The following is a 17,107-nucleotide window of genomic DNA, read 5'->3' on the forward strand; positions in this document are numbered from 1 at the left end:
CTCGTCTCTGAGACCATGCCCATGCCATCTCTATAGTCTCTTTTCCCTTCAGGAACCAGGACTGAGGACTGAATGGCTCTTGAAGTGGCTCCACTCAGTTTTGATCAAATAAACACTATAATTGTCTTTATACCAATTTCTAAACTCTGCGGTATTTACAGTATTTCTGAGATCTATGTTGAAAATAGTCTTCTGAAGGGGAATTATGGATTACTTCAGTGAATCAGTCTCCCACATTAAAAGAAAATCAATTCAAGATTTCTAAGTCTTTCTTACTGAGAATATATATAAATATAATCTCTAAAACATTTTCAGTAGGCATTTGAAGAATAAAAAGATCTTTCACTGAAGCCACCTTCACCTTTCCTGAGAATTGAAGTGACAACCACAAACACCTCTCTCTGACCTTCTCACATTTTCCCCTTGGGGACAATTGCCAATTTCCCCTTTGACCACCGTGAAAGTGACTAAAAGTTTTAGATAGACTGTGACTCATCCTGAAACTCTGTTATCACATAGCATAATTAGCTGGGCACATCAGCCTCCTCCTATCAGTAAGCACCACCGTCACATACGGTTTATAATTGTATTATTGTGAAATCAAATTTAATTTGATTATTTTCTAGCCAAGATAATTGGGAAACTTTGAGCAGAACTTTTATTTCAAGTGGTTAATTATTTTGCCAAATCCATTGAAGGTAAACAGTACTTTATGTTCATCTGAAATGTACTTAACTCATGTAGCATTACTCTAAGCCAAAGAGGCCATTCCTGGAAGCCCGTGTAGTCCTTGTACAAGTAGGAGAGGGAAGATGTAATTAGACATTTGATTATCAGTTGGGATCTTCCAATTCTCATGACTTTATCATTTTTATATCAGTATTTTTTATTGAGGACATATATTATATTGGTGTAGCTTAGCTTTATTGGTCATAGTAATTTAGGTCAAATGAACATTAGCTTTCAAAAATAAACCATCTTTGGCATTGGAAATATTTAGAAAGAAAAAGGCTGTGTCTTGTAATTCAAATATCTGTCAACATTGTCTTTGCTTGAAAAAATAGAAATAGTGTACTGTAGACTCTGTACTATTGGAAACCAGATATTTCCTTCAAAAATATGTTATCTGTTTTCCTGATTTATCAAAAAGGGTACTACCATTTAGGAGCAGTTACCAGTAAAAAGAAGCTGACAGTTATTTTGTCTGAGTGACATAGCCTTTCTCCTCATGGATGCTCGTTCACTCTTGCAGCACAAGGCTAGATAAATAAATAAATAAATACGGATAAAACATTTGTCTGAGTTATTTCTTAAACAAAATAATGTGGTTATCATGACATTCAGCTGAAGGAGATCACATTCAAAGGCAAATTTTTAATAACTTGTTTTAATAATTTATATTTGAAGATGTAAATGGTTAGGGTTCTTTGTTCATTCATTCACGTATATAATGTATACATTATTCATGTGGTACAAGGAATTAGACCCATATTCTTCCAGATGCTTGACAAATGCTGTAATGCTACACTTTACTCTCTGTCCCTAACTCTTTATTCTTATTACGTAGATTATACTGCTTTCCTAGCAGTGAGATGGGGCATTATGTTCCGTTTACTCTGGTGCATGTTGAGCTCCCACTTAAATATTCAGAAATACAAACATAAGGTGTGACTTCTATGTATTGTTTTATGAAGATAATTGCATTAACTCATCTGTTTATTCTAAGTGTTCCAGAGAAAGGAACACATTCAGAATATTTTTAAAGACTTATCCTTAACTATTAACTAATTCTAATATTCTGTGCTTATGGGAATCACTATAAAAATACCAGGAAGTAGGACCAGGGGAAGAGCACACCTTTCTTATGGCCTCATCTCTGTTATCACATGATGTGAAACACACACATCACAAACACACACATTTTGGTAATTATTCTCGACATTTATTTTAAAGATATCAAGATAACTTAGGGAAGACCTTAATTTGGCCAACTCCATTATTTCCTCCTAAGGATGTCTCTCTGAGAAGACACTTCCAGACTTTCCATGCTGGGTAAGAGTGCTGTGGTTTTCAGGGTTTGGCCTTCTAGCTTCATGGTCAGATATGTCCCTGTGAGCATGAGGTAATGCCTGGAGAAAGGAGTAATTGATATGGAGGATGTTCTTTTCAAAACTCAGTTTACAGGGACATGACCTGATCAAGTCTCAACATTTATTTTAAAAATAAAGACTTGGACTTCTGTAGAGGGTTAATTGGTTCTTTTCTGCCCAGCGCATATACCCTTCAGGGAATTTGATACTAGGATCATTTTTGGTTCTGGTCTCAGATCATTAATGTTACTCAGAGAATGCAGTATGGGGATGCTACTTTAAAAGAGTAGAAATCCACTGCCATATTTGCAAATATTTAATACATCATTGTAAGTTGAGTTGCTCCTTAACCCGATCAATTCACTGTTTGAATTGTACAGTTTTCTATTTATACAAAGAAGATAGATATAAATGAATCATTTTGCCTGCTGGGAGCTTCAAAATGTCTCTCCCTTGCTGTTGGAAAGCCAATAGTTGTTACTACTATTTTCCTGTTATTAACTTAAGTCAGTGTGGTTTCCTCCCTGGCAAATCCTTCCCATCTCATCGTGTGCTGCTCTGCAGTGCCTCTATTTCATCTCTCTCCATCAGGGCCGTGCTTCCTGGCTCAGTTGCCCAAGCACTTCAGTAGGCTGATTGGAATGTGAAGTTTCTCCTTCTTTATCTCCATACTTCTCTTTTTCTTAGTCGCCCCCCCCCCCCCCCCCCGCCCAGTGATTGGGGAAAGCAGTGTCCTTGTCTTCCCTGTTAATCTAGACAATTCTCCATTGTGTCCCAGCTCTCACCAATAATCTGCCCTGCAAATGTGATGTCCTCTATGGAGGCTTCTTTATTTGTGTCATAACGTTGAAACTAGAGTTTACTGCTTATTACCCAGATCATTTTTCTCTTTTCCCTGAACTTGTTCTTCACATTCAGCTTCTAGTAAGCTCGAGTCACTTGTCTGTCACCCCCTGTACTTCTGTCCTGTCATAGCCGCTCTTACTTCACCCCATCACTTCCTGCTGTGCTATCTTCACAACTAGTCTGGAGAAACCCCTCTTTTGAGATATTTTCTTTTCTTTTTATGAAAACAAAGAAATCAAAAGAGAAAACACAAACAAAAACCAAAGACTGATTTCTTATCTCTGTTTGCTCCCTGTTGGGTTGTTGGTTGATGGTCCCTGTTAATTTGTCTCCTAGCCTGATTTCTAGGCCTTGCACGGTTAGAGTATCTTAGTAAGTGAAGAAGCACGTGGAAGCATCATTTAATGGCCTGCTCATATTCTCCACCACCTCAGCTACCTACCTACTTACTGTTCCTGCAGGATGTGAAGGGTTTGGAACTCAGTGCTCCATTACTGCCTCACTTCTGACCTGCATTTGTTCCACATCACACCAAATACATATTAACTATACATTTTCATGTTTTTTTTTTTTTCTCCAACAACTTTTTCAAAGTAGTTCAATGAAATGCAGAGAGATGCATGTTCACTCATTGGACCCTGCTGTGTGACCCTTTTCTCCTCCAAGTGCGTCTTATCCCTACAACTAAGACTTAGCTCACCACACAGATATAAGCTGTCTACCTGTTCCTCACTTCTTCAGCCTTCTTAGGACTTTGGCAGCCTAGTTGCTTTCTATAAAACAATGATTTTGTCTTTTCTTCCCTTCCAACTTTTGTCCATGAGTTTGTTCCTTATTCTACTGGCTTCCTTTGTGCTTGGTGTGCTTACGAACTTGGTGCTTACAAAAGAGAGTAATAGAAGACTCAGGAAGACAGCCATCTATGCCTGCCACCCCTCCCCCAATAACCTAGAAAATCAATGAGTTATGTCTGATGAACGCTGCAAACTCTTCTTTCTCTTCCTAGTCCCCACATGCTGTGGCCATTGATGGGGTCATAACACTGTACCTGTAGACAGATGTCAGCCATTGAAATTATGAATCTTAGATGGCAGGAAGGGCGTAAGCGAGTGTATGGAAGGTGTTGGTTAATGCAAAACAGTGTGGACTCTGGATGTGTGTGGGAGAGTGGGAGTCTAGAATGTGAGGAGTGAGCACCCTGTATGTACACAGTACTCTTGGGCATTGCGTGTATTGTTATATCTTGTTTATTCACACAAATCCTTAAATGGAAGGTGGCATCACACTATTTTAAGAAGAGGAATCTGAGACAAGGAACAAGGCTTATGGAATTGTTGAGTGTCATAACTAAGATAAGTTACAAAACTCTCTCTACCCTAAGCCTAGTACACTATTGGGCTGGGCTGTCTTGAGTTGTTATTGGTACATGGATCTTTTATCTCTCACTATCCCTGTTTGGGTCCTTGTGGGCCTCTGTAGACACTTGGAATGTTAAGAATTATCAGTGGGGCATAGAAAGGTTAAATCACCAGGATACGCAAATATGTATATTATTTCTAGCACTGTTTAAAAAAATGAAACAAGTGTAACTGAATTGGGACCTTGAAGGGAAGTGTGTACTTGAAGGGAAAAAAAAAACAAACAAAAAAAAAAAAAAAAAAAACAAAAAAAAAAAAAACCTGACAGAATTGGAGAGTGAACATGGTGCTTACTCAGCTGCAGAAGCGTGGTGCTTGTTACTGTGTGCACAGAACACACAGAGTTCTCTGAGTATCGCCGTGGCTCCTCCAGTTCCGAAGGGTTCATTCAACTGTTGCAGCCATCACTAATGATGAACTTATGCAATCCGTTTCCCCTGAGAGGAGTTCTTTAGGATAAGAGGTGATGCTCTTTAGAGGGTGTTATACAAAGAGTGAAAGGGGGGGGAGGTACACTGAAAGACCCAACTGAAAAATAAATAACGTTGCTCAAAAAAATGGAAAACAAAAGATGTCAGGGAGAAATTAGCATTGGAAGATTTAAACCAGTCCTCAGATCGAGGATGTGCCGTGGACTCTTATATTTGGCTAAAGGTAAATTGAGCTCCGTGTAGGATTTCTATTCATTGTTTATTTTCATAGAGACAGGGGTCTAAAACCTGGAATGATTGCTGATTCTGAGTTCCTAGCCATTTAGCTCACGCCTAGTGACCCCAACACTTGCTTTTTGTCATCTGGAAATAAATACTAATATATCTTATACAGTCATGTTGAAGTAAGTATCATATATTTTTTTTTCTGAAGGTGCTTGAAGGTCCTAGCAAGATTTTTTTTTTTTCCAAATATAAAACACACACTATTGCTCTGTCTAAGACCAAGCTCACTAAGGAAATGACATTTTTCTTAAGGACATAGTATTATCATCTTTTGCCATGGTCAAATTTAGACAACAACAACAACAAAAATCTTTGAACAGCTAGGACTTACTCTGTAGTGTATGCCCACATCAAATGCTTCAGGTCGGCTGGCACGTTATTACTTTTACTTTAGCATGTTCCAGACTGGAAAGACAGGGGTGGCGGTGCCGGTGGAGGTGAGTTGCCGAGCAGGTAGATACCACCCCCACAAGCAGGCATGGAGAGGCTGTGATTAGTGTGTCTCCGGAGTAGAAAATGTACCCCTACCCCTGCAAACTGGCTTCAGAGGCTACTGCTGTTTTTCAGGATGAATCTTCAAGTCATGAATGTAACCAGCGCACAATCCTTCTCTATGGAGTCGGAAAAGAGCGTGACGAAGCCAGGCATCAGCTGAAGAAGATTACCAAAGATATCCTCAAAATCCTGAACAAGAAGAGCACCACAGAATCAGGGGGTAAGGAGCCTCAGTGCCCTGGCTCCCATTGCGTCTGTCTGTGCTCCCTGCTCTCCCCGGCCTTATCAGAGTGCTCCATGTCACTGTCCCCAGTGTTTCCTCTCTTGAATGACTGTCACTGAAATATGAATAGGCACATTTACATTCTAAGGCCTTGCGTTCATTAATAGCAGCATTCGTGTTAGCTAACCACCCCTGTGAGGAGACACAGGTAAGATTTGTACTTTGTCATCCGTGCGCCAAGTTTTCTATGGTCATTGCTTCGAGTGATGTTCTGAGTCTCGAGGTGGAACACTCTGCCTGCAAACAGCCAGTTCACCTGTCCTCTGCATCATTTGCTTTCGCTCTGTCCTCTCATATGTCACACGAGTGGCAAATCATGATATAGATGCCGATTCCACATTATCCAGAAGGCAATTGCCATTGTAGCCATGGCTAAGTCTCTCACCACATAATTCCAAGTGAAAAAGGCAATTTGATCTTTTTGACTTGAAATTTTCTTTCCCTGTTCTTTTCACATTTTTTTTTTCTGAGCTTGGCCCTTGTATTGTGTCATTGCATTACATAATTGGAGTCCTATAATTATCTACTTCATATTTGCCTAATTGCTCTCTTTAAGGTTTACGTCATTTCATAGTCAAGGTTTAAAACATGGCATCGTTTTCTACCTTAGCACCACCAATGCTCTTTCTCTCTGACCTATGAACGTCAGTCATATGAAGGAAGGAAGAAAGAGTTGCATTTGCCCTGAATAAACAGCTGGTTTTCCTGCTTGAGTAGAAACTCTCAGGAACCTTTCCAGTTTTTTATAACTTTTATAGAATGCATTACTAGGGCTTGCTTGTATATACTGGATTTTTCCTAAAAGTGGAAACAATTGAATTATTTTCTGCCATCAGCATGGGTAAACCTGCCTGAGCACAGCAGAAGGGCTGCCCGCCTGTGTTTCAGCCTGTTTTTCTGGAGCTCCAGCGTGTGCAGGATGGGCTTTTGAGAACACAGTGGGGAAGTTGCCCTCATGTGATCTCCATCCCTGGCTCCCTTCCCTTGCCTGTTTAGGACCTTCAAATACACCAGCACCAGGAGAAACAACCAAGAGCCAAGAAAGGGAAATGAAACTGTCTTTTGTTGGCTTCTTCTTGTTGAGCTTGAAAAAGAAACTGCTCTGTCTAAGAAAACTCTCATTGTGCCGTTTTTTTTCTCTCTCTCAGAGAAAACAGGAAATGGGTTGTGATAGAAGACTGAATATGGAAGGCTCATTAAGTAGCTAGCCAAGGGCATTTTGAAGCAGCTTTCAGCAGAGTTGGAATTTGGGTGGGAGGTGCAGAAGCACAGTCATGCTTAATTTATCTAAATGTGTGTGGAGGGCCTTTGCAGATTTCTGAAATTTATGGTGGAGAAAGACCAAAGGAAGTTGGAAGGGGAAAGAAGCAGTCTTGCTGTCAAGCTTCCTTCCTTTCTTCACAATTTTGCTTTGATGCCAGACTAGTCTGTTTTGTCTTTGTGCCAACCCCTTAAGTGTCTATTTTTCCATATGGACTACAAAAGAGATGTTCATGGTTCAGGGTTTCAAAGTATCAGTCACATAAACACCACTTCAAACTGGCATCTTCCTTGATTTAACTTCAGCTACAGTGCTCAGCCACTTGGTAAACAGTGTACATTTTAAGTTATTATTTAAGACTTTGTTGATATACAAGAAATTAGATAACTATACTTGAGACTGAAGGAAACTTGTACACACACACACACACACACACACACACACACACTTACTTTACTCAGCAATTGGAAAGGAAAAAAAGAAAGCAATCCCTTGGACTAGCATATAGTTTGTTGTTGGGAAAACAAAGTCTAGATTTTTGAAGAACACTTGAAGACACTTCCCGGAACCAGCCAGTCTTCCCCTTGGGGATTGGTAACCCAAAGTCTGCTGTTGTGTTTTGTCTCTTTTAGTTAGGGTCTTCTGTATTCCTGGCAGGCTGGAATTTGGGGAATTGGCCTGAATGTATCTTCCTCCTGCTTCTGCCTCCCATGTGCTAGGATTACGGGCTCACAGCACCATGCCTGCGTATGTGCTGCTAGAGGTTGAACTCAGGCCTGCGTGCACGCTAAGCAATCAGTCAGCTGACTGAGCTACTTCTACTCCCCTAGCTTAAAGCTTAAACAATATTTCCAGTTAAATTTCATGTCAACTTTGCCATAACATTGTCTAAAAGGTCAACACTTTCAGAATTTAAAGGCTTAAAAGTGTAATGTAGAAGTGAAGGTTTGGAAGAGCAATGATGCATGCCAGGAAAACAAGAAAATAGGCCAAAAAAACAAAAAACAAAAAAACAACAGCAACAACAAACCCAAACCCCTCTTTATATTCAGTGTATTGTTACTTGTGCAAAGGGCATTGAAATCTTCATTTCAAACCACCACTAAATATCAGTATTTTTCATTTTAGATTACAAGACTCAGTTATAAAATCTTTTCAGTTAAGCTTTTACGACATTACATGTGTCAGTAATGGAACCTGTTTGCACAAATGGGCAAAGAGAAATGCACTTGGGAGTTCTGGGCTAGACCTACTTCCTCAAGTCTTCTGTTTGTTTTGATCCAAGGGAGGCTAAGTTAATGATTAATGCACACAAGACAATAAATAGGTCTGACCCTTTCAGTTTTGGAGCAGTGATACTAGGGAAATAAAAACTATATCAAAATGTATCAAATCAAATATACTTATGACACATGTAAGAGCAGTGAGAAAGAAGGCCTTATCCCACTTATGCTTATGAGAACAGATACTGAAAGACAAGGAAGTCTAATTAATTTCCCAGTTCTTATTTGTATCATCATTGGTCTAATTTGACAGAAGTGAACCTTTGTCGGGTGTTTTACCAGCACTTCCATAATGGATGTGAGCATGGATGGTGGGTGTGAGTGTCAGAAAACAAATTCAAGCATCATTCTTCTGGGATTGATCCTCCCCTGTGTTGTTTGTTTCTTGAAACATGGTCTTTTATTGGTTTGTAACTGAGTGAGGTCACAAGAGTTGTCCCAGCTCTGCCTCCCGAGGCTGTGATTGCAGGCAGGTGTCACCAGTCCTAGCATTTTTTTTTTTTTTTTTTTTTTAAACATGGGTTCTGGAATCTGCACTCAGAGCCTCATGCTTGCAGGGTAAGCCATTTGCTAATTATGCTGTCTCCCCTGCCCAGTGCCAGCTCATCTTACTACTTGGTTTATTCTGGTATCACCATCTGTTGTACCACACTGCAACATGAGAACTCACTTTGATTTTGTATCTGACCGACTGTTCAAAGGGAAGTCCATTTTTGATGTGGTGGAGCTTAGACTCTTGCCGACTTCTTATGCCTCCATTAGGGAAATCACAAGCATTTGTTTTCTGAATTGACAGTTCCCACATGATCACAGCACCCCCTCTAACCAGATAGCACACAGTGCTGTAGAAGTCCTGGAACCCAACCTTCACTTTCCATTTTTAAATTTGTCTTCATATATACATAGATGCAATCCTGTTTCTAGAGACTTTAATTTTACTCTTAGTTGTTAACAATGCCCAAGTTCCCCAAATAAGCCAAATTATAAATAAATATGCATATATTTAACTGATTTATAAAAACACAGAGGTGAATCTAAAATTTATTGGAATGGCTCAGAAGGCAAAGGGACTTGCCAAGCTTCAACACCTCAATTTGAGAGAGAAGAGGAGGAGAGAATGCCCCAAATGTTCCATAGTGACTGCACATGAACACAAAATAAATAAATAACCCATATTTTTCAAAAGCCTATAACATACCCTGTTTAGTCACAGTGGGCCTTGGTGTTCCCCACCCTACCATGGTGATTCATTACTGTATTTTTAAAGTCACTTACTGATGAATGCTTATAAAGACACTTTATGATAACCAGAATCAAGTCATTATTTGCAAGGATCAATAAATAGTGGCATATAATCACACATTAGAATAATATATGTGAGAATTATTAACATTTAGTACACATTAAAATTACATAAATAATGATCCGATCTTAAAACATAATGTTGAGTGAAAGTTTCCACTCACCCAAGATGGAAGCTGTCCAAACCTTTGTCCCCTTGGAGAGGGAGAGGAGATTAGTGTCAGATAGGTGGGCTTTTGAGGTATTATTTCATGATTTGGATCTCATTCTGTTTGTGAAAATGCATAGAGTATATATTGCTTTCGTCTATCTATACCATACTTCAATAAAAACTACCCATAAAAAGCTGGGATAACTCAGTTACCATAAAAAACTCGGTAACTCAGTACTGTTCCAGAATCCACATAAAAATAGCTGGGGGTGATGGAGCATGGTTGTAATCCCATTGCTGTGAAGGGGTGGATATAGGCAGACCCCTTGTGTTCCTTAGACAGCCAGGCTAGCTCACTTGGTGAGTTTTGGGCAGTAAGAGACTCTGTCCTAGAGTACAGTCAGAGAAGGTAAACTCCAATGGTGATATCACCTGAAGGATGACACCAGATGTTTCCCTCTGGCCTCCATACACACATGTACAAACAAGTGAGCATGCACACACATACACACAAAAAAAAAAAAAAAAAAAAAAAAAAAAAAAAAACCTTTAAACGTATAAAGAGATTGATTTAAATGGAAAGTAACACACCTCATGTTTCTTTAGTTGGAGACGAAGGACAGAAAGCCAGGAAGAACAAGCAGGAAGTTTTTCCAACCCCGGAAAATGTGTTCATGAAACTCCAGCTCCTCTCGTACTTTGATCAGCATCAAGTAACCTCTCAGGTATCCATTCGGGGCTGTCTGTCACACGTTTGGAATAGTCCCACGCTCTTAAATGCTCAAGAAGTGTACTTCCAGCCCTACTTTTTATAAATGACCCTTATAGACTTGGAAGCATATCATGCTTCATTTGTGAGTGATAGGTGTTTGCTTCAACACCTGTTTTTATTATGTAAGTATTTTTGCTTTATAATAATTAGCAATACCTAAAGGTAATTCCTAATGTACTTATTTTATGACATGCTGACCCAGCATCATTGTTGGTGAAGGAGAAACCTTTTGATGATTTAATTAAAATACTGTGAAATTGAGAAGAAATCCATTGTTATTCAGTTAACACAACTCAGTGTCTGATGATTAACACTTTTGGGTGCTTTTCCTTTGGGGGTCACCAGTATATAGATTAAATTGAAATTTTCAAATGATGATCATAAGAACACTGATTTGTATATGTTTTGACTTCCAGGGAAATACTAATTTCTAAGTAGAATCACATGAATTCATATGTGTTGCTGTTAAAAATAAAAAAAAAAATCAAAGTAATCTATCTCAGTGAAGCATCACCCGGACTATTGGTTGTGTGATTTTCCTTGCTTTTGTTTGAGCAGATCTCTAACAATGTGCTGGAACAAATCACAAGCTTTGCGTCTGGAACGTCCTATCACCTCCCCTTGGCTCACCATATTCAGCTCATCTTTGATCTCATGGAGCCAGCGCTGAACATCAACGGGCTAATTGACTTCGCCATTCAGGTGTCAAAGAGACTGTACTGTGTCTTTCTCACCTTTAAGAAAGCAAACCAGCCAGACACTAGAGATTTATCATGTTTCTTTATAATTTTTATTTGTTGATTTAAAAACCGGGATATCACTATATTGTTGAGCTGGTCTGAACCTTCCATCTGAAGTGACCACCCTACTCAGCCCCTGAGTATCTAAAGCTACACAAGCTTGTGACCTGGCTTACTTTTATATAAAAAAAAAAATTAGATTTATTTTATTTTATGTGCATGAGTGTCTTGCGTGCAGATGTGCACTATGTGTGTGTCTGGTGCCTGCAGAGTTTAAAAGAGGTCATTGGCTCTCTTGAAAGTGGAGCTATGGATGCTTGAGACACCATGTGGGTGTTGGGTACTGAACATGGGTCCTCTGAAAGAGCAGCTAGTGCTGTTTAACTACTGAGTCAGCTCTCAAGCCCCTTATTTTTTAACTTGCATAACTATCCAAGAATGTAGTTTTATGGGATACCATATGATGCCTCAAAACATGTATATGTTATCTATATTCTTACAGCAAGTGACAGATACCTATGTCCTCAAACATCATTTCTTGATGGTAGAAACTGTCAGAGTCCTTTTCTCTAATTTCACCAGGTACAATGCATGCTGTTACCTGTAACTACCCTGCCATATTACAGCACATGAGAATATCTTGCTCCTATTCAGTTGAACTTAGTCCCTACTGATTAACTTTTCCCTAATCACTTCTCTGCCCCAACTCTCTTTGGCCTCTTGGAACTTCATGCCTTTGAACATGTGCCAGTTCCATTGCGTTCAGACTGTCTTCAGCACCTAGTATATTTTAAAGTGTTTGAGACAGTTTGAATTAATAGTTTTCCTATTAAGGTAAAATTGGTGCTAATAATACACGTCTTATTTAAAACTATATATACTTAGAGGATTTTTTGTTGTTTATTGTTTAGTTTTTTGATACCTTATTATTTTGCTTGGGGAATAATGAAGTGTACTATATTCTCTGTAGTAGAGTTAATCAGTGAAAAGCATAAATGATTTCTAAAATACTCCTTATAACTTTATTTGTCCCACTGTAGTTATACACATTTTAGTTCATTTATTCCGTGTTAACGAAAAGACATTAGGCTTGATTTTTTTTATTATATAGTTGCTCCAAGCTTTATAATTAAGAAAGTAGCTATTTATAGTTATTCATTGTATTGCATTCAAAGGAAAGAAAAAAAAGGAAACACTACAACCAAAAGGAAAGAGAGAAAGAAAAACAGAAAAGAAAAAGAGATAAAGAATTTTTTTTTGTCTAGTCCAGGGCTTTGTGCTATCAGAAAGTTTTGGTAACTGTTTCAGAACTGATTATGTCCTGGTTGTGTACATGCTGATGTCTAGACAGAAAAACATTTGTTTAAATTAGCAAAGGCTTAAAAGTAACTTCCAGCAAAAGCTAGCGTGCTGCCTGATGCCATAGTATAAAGGAGATGTGCACTAATGGTTCACTGACCGGTTTTTCTGTCTGTCCCCCCTTCTCCCCCTCCCCCTTCTTCTGCTGCAGTTGCTGAATGAACTGAGTGTGGTGGAAGCAGAGCTGCTCCTGAAGTCTTCTAGTCTGGCAGGAAGTTACACTACCGGACTGTGTGTCTGCATCGTGGCCGTTCTTAGGCGGTACCATAGTTGCCTGATCCTAAATCCTGATCAGACAGCCCAGGTGTTTGAAGGGTGGGTATATAAGTACCATTGGCTTTTCCCCCCTAATCCTAAAAGGTAGAATTCATAGTGAAATATAGTGCATTTAAAGTATTTTTGTTTTGCTGGTCAGTGGTGGCACACGCCTTTAATCCCAACACTTGGGAGGCAGAGGAAGGCGGATTTCTGAGTTCGAGGCCAGCCTGGTCTACAGAGTGAGTTCCAGGACAGCCAGGGCTACACAGAGAAACCCTGTCTCGAAAAAAACAAAAAAACAACAAAAAAAGTATTTTTGTTTTGACTGTTGGTTCAAAGTTTTGATGCCATTTATTTTGAAATTTTAGATGTCTTATTAAATATTCAATGAAAACATACCTAAAATAGTTTTACCAAAACTATTCCTTCCTCTCCATCTCCCGGTCATGCACAGCTCTCTTCTCATTATGCCTCCCAACAACTTACTGCAAGCAATAAGTCACTGGGTATCTATTTTCAGTGTACATTGGGAAAAAAAAAACAGACACTAAATAATCCGTGCAACACATTTGCACTGCAGAAACTTGGCCATATTCTTTCTGATTAATGAAAGCTATCTGTCTGTGTGTCTAATAGACAAAGACTCATTCTGCTCTCGTTCATGAAGTCAGGCTAAGGAACTGCCCAGTGTAGCTGTCTGCTAGAAACTATGTTTAAAAGGCCATAGAAATGCAGGGAGCTCTGTGGAAGCATTGTGTTGCCTACTCCCCACCTACCCTTTTAGGGCCTTTTATAAAAAAAGACAACTTATTTTTTATTCTCCTGTCTCTTCATTTGTTTTCCTGGTTTGTTCCCTACCCCTCTGTAACCTAACAGATACATTTAATTTATAAACAGTATTTCTCTAGTGGCATCAGTTTTGCAGAGACTTTTCTTTGATTTACATGTATATCTAGTTTAAGAAGTAGAATATTACAAACCTTAAAAGCTTTAAAGTGTGAGGAGATGTGTATTTATGTGAGCACTCACTCTTTTGTACCATTCTATGGGTGAAGAGCTTGGAAGTGATATGCCCACATTCATTACATAGCTAATATATGTTGCAGATTGAAGTTGACTTGTTATTGTTTTATCAACACCATTCTTTTAAAAATTATTCATTCATGCAATTTTAAAATGATAATTCATTCAGTAACTCATTTACTGGTCATGAACTCATACTGAGTTAGAAAAAGTATTTTTGTTTGGTTGTTCTTTGATTGTTAGTTTGAAATTGTTTTAATATTTTGACATTTAGAATATCTAATTAAATATTCATGGAATTATATTTGGCTTAACTATGTTATATTTTTTACGTAATTTATAATGCCCTGGTTTGCTTTTTGTTGCGGTGGTAAACAACTCTGACCAAACTCAACTTTACCAAAGGATTTTTTTTTTCAGTTTATACTGTGTAGTTGTATCATTGAGGCACACCAGGACCGGAGCTCAAGGAAAGACTCTGGATGCAAGAACAACTGGCATGCTTCCTTTGCCTTGCTCAGCCAGCTTTCCTATACACCAGGCCTGCCTGCCTAGAGATAGCACAGGCTACAGGAAACTGGACCCTCATGTGAATCAAGCACATGACCCTCAGGTCATTCTTAAGTGACTCAGGTTTTGTCAGATTGACAGCTGTCTCTAACTGTGACACACAGTAGGGCCAGAATTTTTTTTTGCCAGAATCATAATTTCTCTCCTTAATGTGACTGAGAATATCTGACCACGGTGTAAGGTTTTAGTCCTGACAAGTGAAAACCACTATAAGATGAGTGCAGCTATCAATTTGCACTTGTTTATTTTAGTGACAGGATAATTCTTTATTTTCCATGTTATATTGGGATCTGTTTGCTTCTGCATAACCAGCAGATTGAATCGTTGCTTCCCTCTTAAACTGTGGGACCATTGTTTGTACCTGTTGCCCTCTTTTTTAAAATTCCTTTTTAAAACATTTTTTTTTTAGTTTTTAAAAATTTATTCTTCTCTGATTTAGTACAATTCCCATCGCAGATTCCCCTCCCTCCATTCTTCCCAGTTCTCCCCCTCATCTGGCCCTTTCCCCAGATCCACTCCTTTTCCATTTCCCTTTAGAAAAGAGCAGGCCTCCCAGGGATATAAAATGAACAAGTTATAGTAAGACTAGGCACATCCCTTATATCAAAGCTGGACAAGACAATAGGAGAAAGGGGTCCTATAAGCAGGCAAAAGAGTCAGAGATAACACACACGCCTACTACTAGGGATCCTACAAGAACACCAAGTTACATACCATACCATGTATGCAGGAGACCTAGATCAGACACATACAGATTCCCTGATTGTTGGTTCAGTCTCTGTCAGCCCCCACGAGCACTGCTTAGTTGATTATGTAGGCCATGTTCTTCTTGTATGCTTGATTTTTCTAGCTTCTACTGTTCTTTCTCCCTCCCCCTCTTCTACAAGATTCCCCACATTCTTCCTAATGTTTGACTGTGGGTCTCTGTATCTGCTCCCATTAGGTGATGGATGAATCCTCTCTGATGACAGTTATGCTAGGCTCTGGTCTCTGAGTATAGCAGAATATAATTAGGAATCATGTTACTCACTACTTCTTTTCCAGTTGTGTTTAGTTTTGTCCTAGGTCTCTGGGCTATCCAGCATCTGGTTCCTGGCCATCCAGGCAGTTCAGGTGTGGGCTTCTCATAGAGTGGGTCTCAAGGTGGACCAGTCATTGGTTGCCCACTCCCGAAAGTTCCATGCCACCTTTACCCCAGCACATCTTGTAGGCAGGACAAACTGTAGGTGGAAGATGTGTGGCTGGATTGGTGTCCAAGTCCTGACACTGGATGCCTTGCCTGGTTACAGAAGACAGCCAGTTCAGGCTCCATGTCCCCCATTACTAGGAGTCTTTGCTAGGGTCTCCTTCGTAGATTCCAGGGAGTTTTCATTTCTACCTTGCCCCTCAAATGCCCTCATTGCAGTTATCTTTCCCATTATTCTCTCTTAGTACTCCATCCCCCACACCTGATCCCTCCTGTCCCCATGCCATCTACCCTCAGATCCCTGCAAAATCTGTTCTATTTCCCCTACACAGGGAAATCCATGTGTCCCTCCTTGTTACTTAGCCTCTCTGGGTCTGTGGACTGTATCATGATTATCTTTTACTTTATACCTAATGTCCACTTACAAGTAAGCACATACCTCAGTAGGACAAAATAGCAGCCTACAGAATAGGGAAAGATTTTCACCAACTCCATATCTGACAAAGGGCTTATATCTAAAAAACTCAAGAAACTAAACATCAACAAACTAAATAATCAAATTTAAAAATGGGATACAGATCTAAACAGAATTTTCAACAGAGGAATCCCAAGTGGCTGAGAAACACTTAAAGAAATAATGTTCAACATCCTTAGTCATCAGAGAAATACAAATCAAAGTGACCCAGAGATTCTATCTTACACAGAATTGCTATGGTAAAAAAAAATTCAAGTGAGGGCTCCTCCTGGCGAGGATGTGGAGCAAGGAGAACACTCCTCCATTGCTGGTGGGAGAGCAAACTCGTACAGCCTCTATAGAAATCACTGTGGTGGTTTCTCAGAAAATTGAGAATCTATCTCAAGACCCAGCTCTACCACTTCTGGACATATGCCCAAAAGATGCTCCATCCTACCACAAACACATTTGCTCAACTATGTTCATTGTGGCTTTCTTCATAATAACTAGAAACTGGAAACAACCTAGATGCCCCTTAACCAAAGACTAGATAAAGAAAATATGGTACATTTATACAATAAAGCTGTTAGGGGAAAAAATGACATCATAAAATTGGCAGGAAAATGGATGGAAAAATAATAAATAATCTTCAGTGAGGTAACATAGATCGAGAAAGACATACATCGCATGTTGTCCTTCTTTATAATCACCAAATGGCCCCATCAGGTGACATTCCTTCAGACTACCTGGGATACTTATTTTCCTGGCATTCATCTCTGATGCTGGAGAATGCTTATCCCTCATAGGCCTGAACACTGCAGTACCATCTCTTGATTTCCCTAGTCTTCTGAATAGTGCAGAGTGGTCCACCATGCTCCCCTTTCAGGTCCCTTCACCAAA

At 39.3% G+C, this 17,107-nt stretch overlaps 2 protein-coding genes across 15 annotated transcripts in view; one reads left to right on the top strand and one right to left on the bottom strand.

The window, feature by feature from the left end:
* Med12l (mediator complex subunit 12L) overlaps positions 1-17,107 on the top strand; it is a 290,187-nt gene that overhangs the window by 207,862 nt on the left and 65,218 nt on the right. For all 14 annotated transcript variants that reach the window (XM_076932420.1, XM_076932432.1, XM_076932433.1 and 11 more), the window contains 4 exons: positions 5,638-5,785; positions 10,452-10,570; positions 11,176-11,319; positions 12,868-13,031. In XM_076932420.1, the coding sequence (XP_076788535.1) occupies positions 5,638-5,785; positions 10,452-10,570; positions 11,176-11,319; positions 12,868-13,031 (575 nt within the window). The remainder of the gene's footprint in view (positions 1-5,637; positions 5,786-10,451; positions 10,571-11,175; positions 11,320-12,867; positions 13,032-17,107) is intronic.
* Positions 1-17,107, bottom strand: part of P2ry12 (purinergic receptor P2Y12) — a 43,114-nt gene that overhangs the window by 5,634 nt on the left and 20,373 nt on the right. The gene's annotated exons all lie outside the window — the stretch shown is intronic.

Source organism: Arvicanthis niloticus, chromosome 4 (genome assembly GCF_011762505.2).
Source record: "Arvicanthis niloticus isolate mArvNil1 chromosome 4, mArvNil1.pat.X, whole genome shotgun sequence".
NCBI classification, from domain to species: Eukaryota; Metazoa; Chordata; class Mammalia; order Rodentia; family Muridae; genus Arvicanthis; species Arvicanthis niloticus.